Raw genomic sequence first — 16,371 nt, forward strand, 5'->3', positions numbered from 1 at the left:
ATTTTTTTTTTTTTTTTGCCGCTTGTCGCCATCGAGCCGCCGCCGAGAGTGCGTGCGCGTGTCCGGTTTTCGTTTGCCGTGGTGCCGCGACGGGTTCTCTACTACAGTCTCTCCGCCCGAGGATAGTGTCGTCCGCGTGACCGCCGCCGAATCCCGAGCCGTGGTCTTCCGTGCGCCGCGCGCTCTCGCCGCCGTCGCCGTCGTCGTCTTGCAGCCCACTGTGTATGCGTACGTGTGATGCGTGTCCGCCGATTTGCCACCGGAGCCGTCGTTGTAGCCGCCAGCAACAGAAGCAGCAACAGCGAAAAGAGCAACAATAGCAGCGGCCACCGCCACCACCGCCGTCGTAGTAACGTCGTAGCGTCGTCGTCGTAGCGATGGCGTCATGCAAACGGCCGTGCTGCAGCCGCGGCGCTGGCGTGTCCAACAAGAGGCCGTGCTGCAGGGACGGCGGCGCGGACGGCGCGTCGTCGTCGTCGGCGGCCGGCGGGTCGGCGGTGCTCCGGTCGCCCGACTCGCTGTTGGACATCACCGCCCGGATAGTGGCCGAGAACATACCGTTCCAACGGATCGAGGAACGGTACAATCGCATACCGGAACCGGTGCAGCGGCAGATCATCTACTGGTCGTTTCCGCGCAACGAGCGCGACATATTCATGTACTCGTCGCTGATACGCGTGTCGCAAGCCAGCTCTTCGTCACAAAACTCGGAACAGAGCAACCTGTCGTTCTACAAAGGGCTCAAGCTCCTGGAGACCGGTTGCGTGGACCGGGTGCTTCAAGTCGGTGAGTACACAAATTCTGCAAAGATCCATTTGATAATACGTACCTATATTGTCTAAGCTATCGTATATCGATAGATAAATCAATTTCGGCGATCCGAACGTACGATATCGAGCGCGTCACGGTGACCGTCTCACACAAATCACCTGCACGGTGGTCGCAGCTGATAGACCGCCCCCGCGTCGTCGGCGTATCGTATAGTTAAACTCCACGTCGACGGGGGCGGAAAAACAGACACGGGCGTCCGATCACGGTCGTCCGTAGTAAAAAAAAAAAAAATCACCAATGTGTAACTCGATCGTTTTGTATTTTTTTTGCGAGGGGTGCGTATATTATACTAGTTGTAGTAATAATATAACGACTATAGGAGTAGTAGGATCGACGAGGTGGTTGGTCGACGACGGCTGCGGTGCGCGGGTTAAACGGTCGCCGCGAGAGGGAGGCAGCGCGTGTGTGTGTGTGTTGTGGTGCGTCGTCGTATAATATACACATACATATTATATATGTAGATATCGTATTATACGTGTGGGGGATACACACGCACCCGCGTCATATTGATCTAATAGCCGACGGAATTATGTAAAATGCATGCGGGGCACGTCCGGGGAAATTCAACCCCGTCGAGGAAGAGGAGGACCTCATTTCAAATTCTTATTAGGTTCGCGCGCCCTCTCTCTATCTTCCTCTTATTTTATGTCTATCTCTCTCTCTCTCTTCCGTTTGTCCATCGTCGCCGCACCGTGCGTTTATGCGATAATATTAATAATAATAATTGCGTGCAGTCACAGCAACGAGCGACGAAAAATCGGTGAACGGCGAACGCGTTAGCGCGATAGCCGTGACGTGTGCTCGCTTGTCACTGTCGCGCGTGTATTTATTCGTCACGATGATAATATAATAATACGATCGTCGTCGACGGGAAGCGCGGCCACCGTCGCCGCGACCACACTACCGCCACCGCTTCCACCACTACCAGGTGTTCCGGCGGATATGCATTATTCAAAAGCGCGTTACTATCGGTAGAGGGGGTAGGCCAAGAGGGAAACGTCGATACACATAGGCGCGCGCGGTAATTATTATTATCGAGCCTCTTCCCGTCCGCTGTTGCGGATCCCCCCGATTACTCATGCACTCCTCTATTCGCCCGAGAATACGAATTAAAATAAATTACAATAACTAATATAAAAATATTTTTCGTTTTTAAATATTTATACAAGTACGTCGTTAATTCTGTGAGCCGACCGTCAACTGTATATTCATGAAAATGCTAATTTGTAAATTTTTATCTATTATTATTATTATTACTATCGTCGTCATTGTAATGATTCTGCTACAGTAGTCTGCGCCGCGTTTCACACGCACGCACACGTCACACGCCGCTCCGGACACAAATGTGACGTGTGTGTAAAAAGTATGCATTATTTATTATCATACAATATCATTTCCTATAAAACATATGCCGAATCGGAAAAATATCTCGACGACTACCGAGAGGGACAAGCAACAATCTTATAAAAAATCGTAATATTGTTTGGAAGTCGGCCAAAAGCGCGTGGAAAAATTTCGCAGGATCACCGCAGGTTGAGTATAACCGGCACGGTTGGGACGTAACGAAGCGAACCGCGTGGTCGACGGCGAAGGTCGCTGCCGCCTCGGGCTGCGAACGGATTTCAGGAATTTCCGGTATGCATTATGAAGATTTCTTGATCGCCTCCGTAGCCTATCACATATGTTTCCCATTTGACTCCGCACCGATCTGATTGTCTTTACGGAAGCCGTCTCGATAAATTCGTAGGTTTTTTCAATGCCCTTTCTTGTAAATTCTTGTAATATTATTATATGTTAAATTAAAATGTATTAGGTACATTGTTAATAATCATAAAATGATTATTTTTTAATAATATGTAATGATAATAATAATTTGTTAGGTTACACATAAGTGTTCAGATATACATATTTTAATCGACCGCAGTCCATCTTCAATGATTTTTTTCAATTAGTTAACTCTATTCACGACCAATTGGCAAAACTCTTGTCCCGTCGTTTACTTAGTCAAGAATTGAGGTTGTTGACAAAGGGGGGAGCGGTAGAGGGAGCGTCACATACTTGAATAACGCGATAAAAGGAAGGCCTTGGCTGACCGTCATCGTGTTTGTGTACCAGCATCATATTATAAAGTAGAATGATCACGTATGTGAACCCGTATATACACAACAAAATGCGTTTTATATTCTCTTGTACTATAATAAACAGTCAGAATCGTTGCTCTTATCCTGCGGGATTGACAATATTAAAACCAATGAATTAGCGAAAAAGTCTAGGGAAGCGTAATAAATGTACAATGAAAAAATTCGACGTTTTCGCCATTTCATCATTATAATTATTACACCCTCGTCAATTTTTAAATTTCTGAACATATCAAACCCGTGGCTGAGCTACTGCTTCTGATACATAACGACTGGACGTGTATAGTTTTTATTACGATTAATATTAGACCTTTTTTTTCGCCCTCCTCGGCTAAACCTGAACAAATATTTTTTCCTGGGCGTATAGTCTCTTTTACAGCACAGCACTCCACCACTTCCACCGCCGCTTTGCCACTAGAGGGTTCTCCTTTTATTATCTTTGTCCAAAAACAAACAATTGGCGTCATCGCGCTTCGAATATAACAATAGTTACGCATACATATATATATTTATAAAATATATACTCACGTGGGTATTGTATATGCCGCCGTTGCCTCGACAAACAAAAGTTTGAATTATCATTATTATTATTATTTCGATATGCGTTCTACAACGTAACTACAGTTAGTATGTTCATATCATTCGTGTGTATTGATCCAGATTGCAAGTCGCAACATCAATAATAAAATAAAATATAATGTATTATAATATATTATAAAATAATCGCGAAAATTGAACAGCTGTGTGTCGCCGATAACCGACTCCGTATGGGATATCGCCCAGGTCGTCGGCATTTAAAAAAGAATGATACTACAATATAATAGTGATAGACTACTAAACAATAATAATTAACGAGATAAACAGTGCACGGCGGTGGCCATTACGTTGTTCTGCAATGTCTTGACAACGTGATTTTGTGATTTTGACACTTACCACTATACCGGACCATCAAGTTTGTACGAATGTAATTATATTTATTTTTACTCGTGAATTCGACACGTGCGAATTTTTTTTTCTTGCATGATTAGGTATATTTATTTTCTCGATTAATGTTGTACGTTCAGAATAATTTTGCAATTTATATTTTATTTTATTTTCAAATTGGCCTAATTATTTTTTACTCGACTTTACAATGTTATGTTCATCGCGCAATACACCAGTATAGTTACTATTTATTTCAGCTTAAGTAGTAGTCGAAAAAAACAATTTCTTGCTTCGTCGACAACCCTTTCTGTATTCTAAAGAGGTTAGATTTCAAAAAAAAAAAAATTATTAATTTATCATCTTTGCACATCCCGCAAAACGTGTTTTTTTCATTTTTTGTTCGTAAACAAGATGGCGTCGTTTCGAACAAAGAATCAGTTTTGTGTTTCTCAAAAAGGGATTTCATACGTGCTACAGCAGCAGCTGAACGAAAGAATAAAATACGGCCAGTATAATATTATGTGTGTTGTATAGGAAGTCTATTATATGACTAAAATACGAAACCTTACAATATATTGTTTCTTATAATACACGCGACAGGGTGGTGTTGAATAACTCGCGCCGGGCGCATTATTATTGTTTTGGAGGCGGTATAGGTGTAGCACTAATAGCACAATATACCAACTACGTGTATAGAACAGGATGTGTATACTGTATACCATATTAAAATTAAATAAAACGTATCCTTGTGCTGTGATCGATACTTATAAACAGAGACATTGTGGTCCACACGTAAATCGATTTATCGTCACTCTTCGATGCTGCAGGCAGTTCAACAATATGGTGTGTAGTATTCTAATGGCGGACAATTTATCGTCATCCATTCCTTGGCACTCGTACATAATAATATATTATTTTTAATATACATTCTTTGCTATAGTTTCCGAATAATATGAAATTGTTGTTATGTGTAGTGCTTCGATAGTGATGGTATAAAATGACGAAGATTTTAGCAGTCGCGCCATGTGCAATGTGTGCATATAGAGAGAGATGAGTTGAATTGAGCGAGAGAGGTAAAATCCGAACAAATCAAACGCGTTGCCAGGGCCAATATTCGCGCAGCAAACGTCTTTTTCTCACTCTTCCTCCATATGTACGCCACTGCTTACTACACAATTGTCCGTCCCTATCGTCACTACCCCACGCGACGACGAACCCCATTGTTTTCTCTCCATGGCCAACACCCTCGTCGTCGACAATCGTGTGGGGGCTGCTGCCGAAGATGCCGATTTTAGCGGCGTCGCGTGTGAAATATTTGTTATTTATTTTACCGAGGGTGCCGACCGACAGTCTTTACCTCACAAAAATCGTTTTTACGTATATTTCTTTTCCCCCAAAATTTGGTAGGTATACTCACGACGACGTCTATATAAACCGGCTGTTGTACGAGTGAGAGGGAGGGGATGAAGAGAGAGAGAGATAGGAGAAAGAAAGAAAGAAAGAAATAGAAAAAAAACAATTTCTTTCGGAGACGACCCTCGGTCCTCCGCTCGTCATCGTCATTAACCACATGGGTTCAAAAATGCGGTTTTGGCAGATGCAGGATAACGCACAGTCGCCAGGGTCGGCGGCGACGATCATGCATAACAGTCGTTGCTGGTTATAGTTCGAACTTGCTAGTTTCCGAAGAAACGAGTGATATATATATACATTTTCTAAGCACTGCCGGACATTATCTAACCGAGAAATCTATACTGGCGTCCGCCACCGAGCAGTGCGGTCTCGACGGGTTTCAAGCGGTTTCGGAGCGGCAGCTGACTGCAGTATTAAGCACGCACACACACCTGGCCCTCGTTCTTTCTCAGGGGTGCTCAAAATCGCGGATAAACAATTTGACAGAAATCGTCGTTCGGGCCGGGATAACACGAGTGGAAAAGATTTCGTCGATCGGCGAAAAGAAGGGTGCTTGGTGTGGGACATTGGGTCGTGTCCGCAGCGGGGGCATCTCGTATAAATATGTACCGCGGTGGAATAGTGTTCGCGTCGCGGGGGCGGGCAGTGGAGCCTTCGGTGGGAGTGAAGAGCACACGGCTATTAAGGAAAACGCCGCCGCCACTGCGTAATGTATAAGCCACCCCTTCTCGTCGCCGCCGCCCACCCTTCCCATAAAACCGCTCGCGCTCTCTCGGCAACGTTCCGATCGGCAACGTGGCAACCACTCGGCGGTGGCGATGACACACGCACGCGCACTCACCCGTACCGTTACTACTACTACTACTACTACATTACTATTATTATTACTACTATTACTACTACTACTACTACTACTACTACTACTACTACTACTACTACTACTACTACTATTACTATTACTACCAATACTACTACTACCACTACCACCACCACTACTATTACTATTTACTACTTCTGACAGCGGTCGGTCGGCATTGCGTGCGTGTGCGAGTGTTAAGACGCCGAGGGGAGGGGGGCGCGTACGTACACGGTACACCGTCGTCGCAGTCCGTCGCCGGCGGGTGGTGTACCCCGTCCACGAAAACGAGATTGGAATTACACACACGGTCACACGTGTATTAGCGGTCGCACTCGCACGCGGTTCAGAGAACGCGTTTCAGGGGCGGCAGCAGACACCGCCGCCGCTCGCTCCTCCTCTTCCCGTTACCCGCGTGCGTGCGTAATCTCTCGCCGCGCCATCCTCTCTCCCCACCACCGCCGTCAGAGGGACTCCTCTCTTTTATCACCATCATCATCATTATTATTATTATTATTATTATTATTATTATTATCACTACTATTACGGTGTGTGGTACATTCTCGCACACACACACACACACACACACACACGCACATATTATATTATACGCAAGACAAAACCGAACCGTCTCGCACACACCGGCACGCGGGCGGCAACACATGTCCGTGCGTGAGTACGTCACATACAGCGCGTCCCGAAAAACGCGACGAGACCGACCGGTCTGTGTCGGCCGGCTATCGTTTCTGTTTCCACCACTCGCTCGGGACACGCTTTCAACCGCCGTGTGTGTGCGCGCGGGGCACCGCGTCTATGATGATTTATGAACGTAATAATATTATGTATAACGTATTATTATTATTATTATGTATGTGTACGTTCGCTATTACCTACGATCACCGACGGCGACGCAAAAAATCAAGACCGGACGAAAATAACGCAAAAAAAAAAAATAATAATAATAATAAATAAAAACCCGTTTCGTGTTTTCCTCCGACGATAACCAGTCCGCGTCGGCAGCGTCGCGTGTACTGTTGTCGGACGCGTTATCTAGGTTATATTATTATTGTTGCATAGGTACATACAAAATACAATATTCTAATATTATTATTATTATTATGACGCCGACGTCGTCCGTACGCGAACCACCGGCAGCAGACGGTTCCCGAAACGGTGGGACACTGTTCGTTGTTCGCCGCCGCCGCTGTACTATATTTCATCGTGTCTTGTCCGGGCTGTTCCCCAATTTTTTTTCGTTTCGAGCACACGTCGCGAATTCGCGATACGATCCTGGGAATGTTGCGGCGGTGCCGAGTCTTCACATTCGACCGATTAACGGTCAACGAGTTTTGTAGTTTTTTAAGAACGAATTCGTAAACTGCAGCATCGCATGCTGAAGTTTGAATAACTTATCGTTTTATGTAGATAACTAAAGAAAAATGTGGGTTACCTAACCAAAACTATTTTTGATGTAAACGATTTGTCCAATCTTTAAAGGTTTTGCTTGGATAATTATTGTAATTTTCAATCGAATCCAGAACGACTGGATTTTTTTCAAATCTTATAATATTACGTAAGATCATTTTTTTAAGAAGTATGACGGGTGCATTACACAAAACTGAAATCTGAAAAAAAAACCTAATATCTAATCATAGGTACACGAATTGAAAATATTTTATTACTCAATAGGTTTAAAACAATAATAAACGTTTTAATCATTTGATCTATACAATATTTGTACAATGAACATATTATCATATGATTATAAAAGTTCATGGAGTGATTATCTCGAAAAACTAAAATAATTTAAACTTAAATAAATACAATTAAATTATAACTAATACAAATATGTTATCAAAATAGTATTGTACTTTTCAATGTAATTCACTACTTTTCAAATGTATTTTTATAAATATAACCATTATTCTTCGTATTAAACTTAATATTTTTGCCGATGAAATGTCAACCGCCACTATTATACGGTAACGAGTATGAACAATAATATTGTATACACTCAAAACCCGTATAGAAATAAAAATAATAATTATCGATGACCTTAAAATTTAACACTGTTTAGGGGCCTTTACAAAAAAAAAAAAAAAAAACCAAAAACGTGGTTCGTGTGAAACACAACATTATATAATGTTATGCTACATAATATTATACGCAATCGCTGAAAGCACGCAACGTGTAATAAACAATTATTCTCAATTATAACAGTGACTCTCCTCACACCTTAACAGCCGTCACCCGTATTGAAATTACACTTGTATGTATAAGGCGCGTATAGAACAAACGGCTGAAAAAGCGTTAACGCGTGAAAAGTGTGTGACCATGGTTGGCGGTGCAGTGTGTCGTGTGGATCACCGGCGGACTTTATGTTACAGAATTCGCGTGTTTCCTGTGTTAACTGGCAGTGCACTGGAACACCGGTAAACATATTTGATATTATTATTATTTCACATAACTACACATGACTGTCCACGAGGTTTTATTTTTAATATTTATTTTAATCTATTCGCTAAAACCTGCGCTTTGTTATTTATGCTGGCTTTTTGTTTCGACCGAAAAAAAAGAATGAAAATATAATATATTTATATATAAAAAAAAAAAAAACGAATTACCATTAAATGTAAATTTATGTTGAATATTTATCAGGAGAGTATTAATGGGGCACTTAACATAATTAAAAATATTCAAATTCTCATTGTTAATATAAAATATATAATGTATGAAAAATTGTAAACGTTCTTTGAGTGGAGAAAAACCGCGTTCGGGGATTGCCGCTGGGCCGGGCAACAATGCGATAATATAATCATATGATAATCATTAATAAACGACTCCCATAGTTATTATAGCTATATACAATATCTCGTAATAGTTGTTATAGCGATTATTGATGTGTTTTATTTTTTATATATGTGACGTGCCGGTTTGTGTTTCGAGTGTAATGCACGCGGTAGTGTAAGGTGCTCGTCCCGTTCAAAAGCCACTTGTAATTGGTAACTTCCGGACTTGAGTATAAATATTATATATACATTAGTTGAGTGTGCCCTCTCGCCAAAACTTATTAGAAATGCGCACGCCCTTTATTTCGTCAAAAACCGAAGGGTGTGCGTGCGTGCGTGAGCATCAACAGCAACGGGAGTGCAATGCATTCTTGCCAACTATTGCCGTGTTGTAAATGGCAACAGATGCATTATATTATGTTTTCAGTATTTTGAATTTTTTTACAATTCAGTGATATACCTATGTGTAATAAAATATAACTTGTTACGCATATAGTGTACACGTCATCAGCAATCTGAACGTTAAAAAAAAAAAATTTTTTTTACCTTATAAATTTCTACTCGATGGTGCGTAAAATAATAATAAAATAATAATATCTAATCAAATTTCGTACTACTTTATGTATTATTGTTATTGTACTCTTTGTGAGTTTATACATAAAAAGGAAAAAAAATATAATAATACAGACTAATACCGAAACGACGACGATATATACTACGACTATTGTGCAATTGTTAACTAAATCAAAATTATATAACAAAAAAAGACATTTTCAAGTTGGAATTTGTTTTTTTCATTTACCCAGAACATATGTATAAATATTGAACGAAGATTCCATCGTTATCTAATTTATACTTTTTGTTCACTGAATAAACATCTACCTACGTTTTGTCTATTATTAACGCAAGTCGAATCATTTGCATAAGATTCTGTTGGAATTTGTTTTTTATTTTTGTCTTAAAACACGTAGGATTTCGTAAATTAGATTTAATTAATGATCTTTGACGAATCTAATGATTTTTTTCATTTTGAATGAAATGTATTTGTAATGCGAAAAAAATTACAATTTTTACGTGTACCAACTATTTTTGAGTAGTGTACAGTACCCAATGCATTTAGTGGTTTATTTCAACGTATATATTATTATACCCACCGTTACTTATTTTAATATAATGAGTATTCAATGAAGTAAATACATTTTTGTGCTAATACTCGCGTCTAATCGTATAAATACTTACAAATTTTTTGTTAATTTGATGCATATATTGAAAATGTATAGGTATCAGAGGTACCTGCGTACAAAATATGGAATATTGGTTTAGATACCCATACTTAAGCGAGTGATAAAATGATTCGATGTTTTTGTATATAAAGGTGTACTTGAATTTAAAAAGTCCTTCGTCTTTGTATGAAATGCAAATCGACAGAAGTCAGTGACGACGGTGACATGGTGACAACAAAACTAAGTGTTTTCCATTATATATATTTATTATACGTATTTTTTTACACGTTAATCCGAGGAATTTGTATTTTAGAAAGACTAAACTCGATATTTTTTCGAAATTGCTAAAGTTTTTGTGTATACTTCTATGTATGTCGTCAGTGGTATAAAACATGATCAAATAAACCCGCTTTTCTTTTACTATTGCTATTCCGGGGAATAAAATAAATATAGCCGGAAAACATTTTTATTCGCAAATCGAGTTCTTCGATGACACCTGCTCGTTCAACATGTACAATATTTTCATTTAAAGTCTCGAACGGTTAGGTTATGTACATTATCCATAATTTAGACCGAACAAATTCAACAGTTTATTAATAGTCATTATATGTTTATTTTGTATTATGGCATTTATAACTTTTCTTTGTCTGGCCCACAGGCGTTTTAACTTATTTTCACGTTTTATATCTTCTAGTCTCCAAATGTTGGCTATTTAAAATTATCAAATGTCTGTGAAACGATGAAATGGCTATTATTCTATATTAATAATACTTCAGCCCTTGAACTGCAATACCAGACAAAAATGATTATTGGAATTAATATATTGTTAATAAAAACACATCGCACACACACCTATATCTGGTTTAATTTGTTCTATAATAAAAACGTTATAAAGTTGATGGTTGTACATCCGTTTCCGGAAAGAAAAAAAAAATTGCGCACAAGCAATGAGCAAAAATCCGTTATGTGTATAGTCACAATACACACACGCACACATACACATATATAAATATACATTAACCGGAACTTGTATATAGCATGCCATTCGGCGCGGGACCGGTTCTTTTTGTTTAACAATATTTTTATACATATTTTAAGAAAGACGCACAGACGCGCGCGCGCGGCGCACGTCATTAACATAGAACCAGACCATTATAAAACGACGGCGGCTGTGTTTGCGCGTTTATATTATACTGCAATGGAAACTTCTATATTATAATGTATTATTATTATTATTATTATTATATATATATATATATAATACGATACTTATTTATTACTAAAAGGGTACTATATAATGCGCGATGAACAGACCCGGCCCGGGCTTACGCGACACGCAGCGTTGCCATGTTTTGCGGCGGAGGACTGCTACAGCTTGGCGTTATATTATAGCTGCGTATTAAATATATTGTGTGTGTGTGGTTCATTTTACTGTATATATATATATATATATATATATATATATATATATATAGATATATAATAATGTTAGCAGGCGTACGGGGTGTTGTGAAAACACATTATTTCGCAATGTCGTGATATGTCATTCTGTATTTATATTATAAACAGAGTGATTCATTAAAAATCGATTTTCCTTTGTTTAGAGACTTGCAGTCCTGTACCGCGGTCTTTATAATATATTCAAATCCATTATATATTATAAAATAATAATGTAATCGCCTACTAATAAAACGCACCGACGATGTGGTGTTGTGTCGGTCTGCCTGGTGGGGTTTAAAAGTAGCGACACGCTGCACACAATACGACACTGTTAGGATCAAAACTATATTATTATACGTACTTTCGTATTTATTTATGATAAAAAAAAAAATGACCATTGAAACATTATTCTTGGGATTAGAGTGCCAATGCAATTCTGTTTAAACAACTAATTAAAAACTTGTAACGCCCACCGCTAACGAAATCTCATCTGCAGCTTCATGTTTAGCATTTTAAATGCGTTTCGATAGGATTAAGTTTTAAAGATATACCCATATGCTTAATTTATATAAATATTTTAAGTTTTTTTTTTTTTTTTTGCTCCATTACCATGTATTAGATATAAAATCATCAGTCCAAAGTTAAATAAAACAAGATTTTAAAATATTTTTAATAGCATTTTTGAAACTGGTTTTGCTTTATGATTTTCATTACATTCCTAATGCTATAGTTAGATTAATATTTTGTTTCTAAAATCCAGTCATTATCAATAGTTCTTATAAAATTATTGTTTTATTTTATTTAAAATATGCTAAAATACGTTTATTGTTTTATAGATTTTAAATATCATCCTGTATATAGTAATATAATGTATGGTTCTTTTAAGATTTTTTTTCACAAGGAAAAAAATATGTAATATACACATTAATATGATTTAATAATTGAACCAAGTATAAAATAAACAGAATATTATTTTTGTAGTTTTGTTACTTAGAAATAGACAATAGTCATCTTTGTAATATTCATAATAATTATTAAACTAAAAATGCTTTACTTGTAAATATTATTTATTTAAAAAAAATAATATACTGTGATAACACCTAACCAATTATATTAGATATTTAGTATCTACTTATTTAGTTAGATATTTAATTAGTTTTTTTTATAATTTGCACATTATGTAAAATAATACCTACAGCTCTTGAAACTAGAATATTGTGCAAGATTTTAAACTCTTTACTTAATAAAATAAACACGATAAAATAATAAACTGCATTTGATTATTTTTATTAATGCGATATTATCGTTTTATTTTATACTACATTTTATTAATAGTATCCATATTTACTTTAGTTTTGAACTAATATATTGAGGATTTAGTACTTGATCAATGAGACTATTCAAAATTATGCAAAATTTTTTAACTGTAAAATAGTGATTGAAGCATTATCTCGTGTATAGTTGTTTGAGTTTAATACAAATTATATATTAGCTTATTTATATTTTAATTCTTGATAGTTAAATTATTGTTCTTTTATAATAGGTGATAACAGTTGGTTTCTGTATATTTTATTAACTTTCTAAAACATATCATTAATAGAAGGTATATAATAAACAATATAATATTTGTACATTATCAACATTATTAAATAAATTTTAAGATTATTGAAATTAATTAATTACCATGTTTAAATATAAATTTAATACCTATAAAATGATTTCAAATTTTCTAATATCATATTAAATTAATATTTATCTCTAGAAATTGAGTCATGGAAAGTTAAATTAAACATACTTTATGTTTTAAAATTATATTTAATTTTTCTGTTTAATTGAAACGAAGTCCATTTATTATACTCGGATAATATAGTAGGTTAATGCTGTATACCTAACCTCTTGCTTTAACTAAGGCGCTAAGCACATTAGCAAATGTATAGGACCTTGGATAAGAACGTCTTATTTTAATTAGAATTTAGAGTCGTATATTAACTAATTTATCTAGTTGTTTATTAATATGTTTAGTGTATGTAACTAGTGCTCAACATAAACTTATAATGCCTATTATGTTGGTATAGTTTTAATAGCTATACAAAATAAACATTTTAATATTCAAGAATTCTTATCATACATTTATCACAAAATATATAACTATGGTTATAAAAAAGTAAATATCGTTAAATTATAACAATGGATCATTAAAATATGTATAAAATATATTTGGAATAACCTAAAAATGAATAATATGATGTAATACATGTTATTTCATTTTATCACCATTGTCTATATGATTTTTTTTATATAATTTTATAATTGCTGTTTAAAACTATTACATTTGCTTCGAAATCAGTCTATGATAACTAACAAAAATGTACACATAAAATTGTTAATTTATATAATAAAAATGTTATATAATGATGATCGTGTTTCACTATTTCCTTTAGTAAAATTAACTATTTCAAATTATTGATGAAACAAATTTATCGTATAGGTAATAATAATCTTAGTACTTACTCGACTGCTAGTTTAAGTTCATATTAATATATTTAAAATGTTTGCCAAATGTTGAGTTGAATCTACTGAAATTTTAATGCTTTAGGTACCAGATTTTAAGTATAAATGTCAGTATTCCCTTAATAAACCATAATTTTCATGTCTGCACAAGAGTAAGTAATTTATTAGTAGTTCAAATTCATTTCTAACTATTTCTCGTTAAAACTTTGTAAGTCTGCAGATTAATTTCAATGCTCCGAGTCTGTTTTAATTAAAATCGAATTACCCTTTAACTATCGTGCATATTAGGGATATTATCATCTTAATGCTATTATTTCAATTTAATATCAAAATAATAGGTTCTAATATATTGAGTTTCGTCGTTTTTCTTAACTACTTAACTGTATGTCTATAAAAAAATATAGGAATATTGTGTTCAAAAATGAAATTCAGTCGTTGAATATCAGAAATTTGATATATTATAATAAAATTCTTCTTAAAGAAACCACCCATATTATAGTTCGGTAAGCATATTTTCATAAATTATATTCGTTTTACTGAATGACATTTATGACAGTTTCGCATTTGGCTTAACCTTAGTTATGTCTGTTATTTTCATGTCAAATGCAAGATACGAGTCGTAATTATTCGATCGTTATTATGATTATTTTTTAATGAATTTAAATAGCATTTTGTGGTATTTTGTGCAAACATTCTGTAGTTAGTTTAAATTTTTAATGTATGTTATATTTGAGAGTGTATAATATATATAATTACCGGCTACATTGACATTTATTTTCTTAATTTGTGGGAGCATGTCTACAGAATTAAAATAATATCTATAATATTGAAATTGCACGCTATTAGTGTTTGAACAAATTTGTCTGTATGTCTAAATACACTTTTTATTCATACCATTTCGTCAAGAATCGTCAAAACATTTTTCTAGTGAACTCTAATAAAGGGATAATTTAATGTTTAATAAGTATGTATTGGTTTATTTAATACTAGGATTTTACGGTTATTTTTATAATGTACCTATATCTGAAAAACAAAATTAAGTGTTGGATTGATTTTTGATGAAATAAAATCACGATTTTTAAATCATTTTTACTTTATATCATAGCATATGTTGTGTTAGTAGTTAAATATTATATAATGTATTGGAAATTTAACGAGTGAAAAAAAAGAAGTGTTTAGCGTTTAAATATTTCCACGATGAGTCGATGTGGTTCACTCATAAGAACTACTAACACATATACGTATTATGTGTAAAGTATTTTTTTTTTTTTTTTAATGTAAGACAATTAATATTCTTTTTAGTTAATCTCTTTTGTATATAAGTTAAAGTATAGATTCATTATAACGATATATTTTAGTACTTTTTTTTCTCATTAGTTTTTCGTTTTATAAAATTACAACACATTCTTTTTTTATTAAAAAAAAAAAATTCTAACGTACTTATAGCTATTAACGTATACGAGTATATCGCACATCAAACCATATGACATATAAATATTTGAATATATTTTTTTATTTTTTTTTTTTTTTTTTGAGTTCAAACTATTGCGTTGTAGACTTAGGCGATGGAAAAAATTCTCGTTTTTTTTTTATTTATTTATTTATTTTTATCATATAATTAGGTACACACATGAAGATAACATAATATTATAAAATAATAAATTATATTTTATATGTTGTATTATTGTGATGGGGTAAAGAAGAAGAAGAAGAAAACGTCGTCGTCGTCGCCGTCGCCATCGTCGCTACCGCCGCCACCGCCGCCACCGCCGCCCCGTGTAACGCGGCACGGCGTAGCGAGGCGGTCGTCGGCGTAGTCCGTCGCGCGTACGTTTCCGTGTCACGTGACCGCGAAAAATACTACAGCCGCGTCGCCTCGACACCGAGTCGTCGTGTACCTCATATTGTTATATATCGGAGGAACAACCGACGTTTCCGTTCGGTGGCGGCGGCCAATATTTGGCGCGTGCGTTCAACGACCTCTCTCTCTCTCTCTCTCTTTCCCGCTTAACGACTATACGTCGCACCACCGTTTGTAGGGGCTTTTCTGCCCCGCAAACAACGCCGTCAGTGCAGAGGTCCTGTCCGTACGTCGTCCCGCTTACCAGAGTACACACGCATCGTATACATATATATATATACAAATAAAAAACGCACAGAGCGGTGGCGGCGACGGCGGCGGCGGTGGTCGCGTCGTGTCTGTCGTCCGCAGGCCGCGCACTCGGCGGCGGTGATTCATCCATCCC

The 16,371-nt window shown here is 36.3% G+C and overlaps 1 protein-coding gene across 1 annotated transcript in view; it reads left to right on the forward strand.

Moving 5' to 3' along the window:
- Position 1: 1 nt before the first annotated feature.
- The window catches only part of LOC112597039 (zinc finger SWIM domain-containing protein 5-like), a 58,345-nt gene continuing 41,975 nt past the window's right edge, over positions 2-16,371 (forward strand). The window contains exon 1 of the mRNA XM_025342948.1: positions 2-786. Coding sequence (XP_025198733.1) covers positions 378-786 — 409 coding nt within the window. The 5' untranslated portion in view covers positions 2-377. The remainder of the gene's footprint in view (positions 787-16,371) is intronic.

Source organism: Melanaphis sacchari, unplaced genomic scaffold, assembly GCF_002803265.2.
Source record: "Melanaphis sacchari strain LSU unplaced genomic scaffold, SCAv2.0 Contig36_pilon_pilon, whole genome shotgun sequence".
Lineage (NCBI taxonomy): Eukaryota > Metazoa > Arthropoda > Insecta > Hemiptera > Aphididae > Melanaphis > Melanaphis sacchari.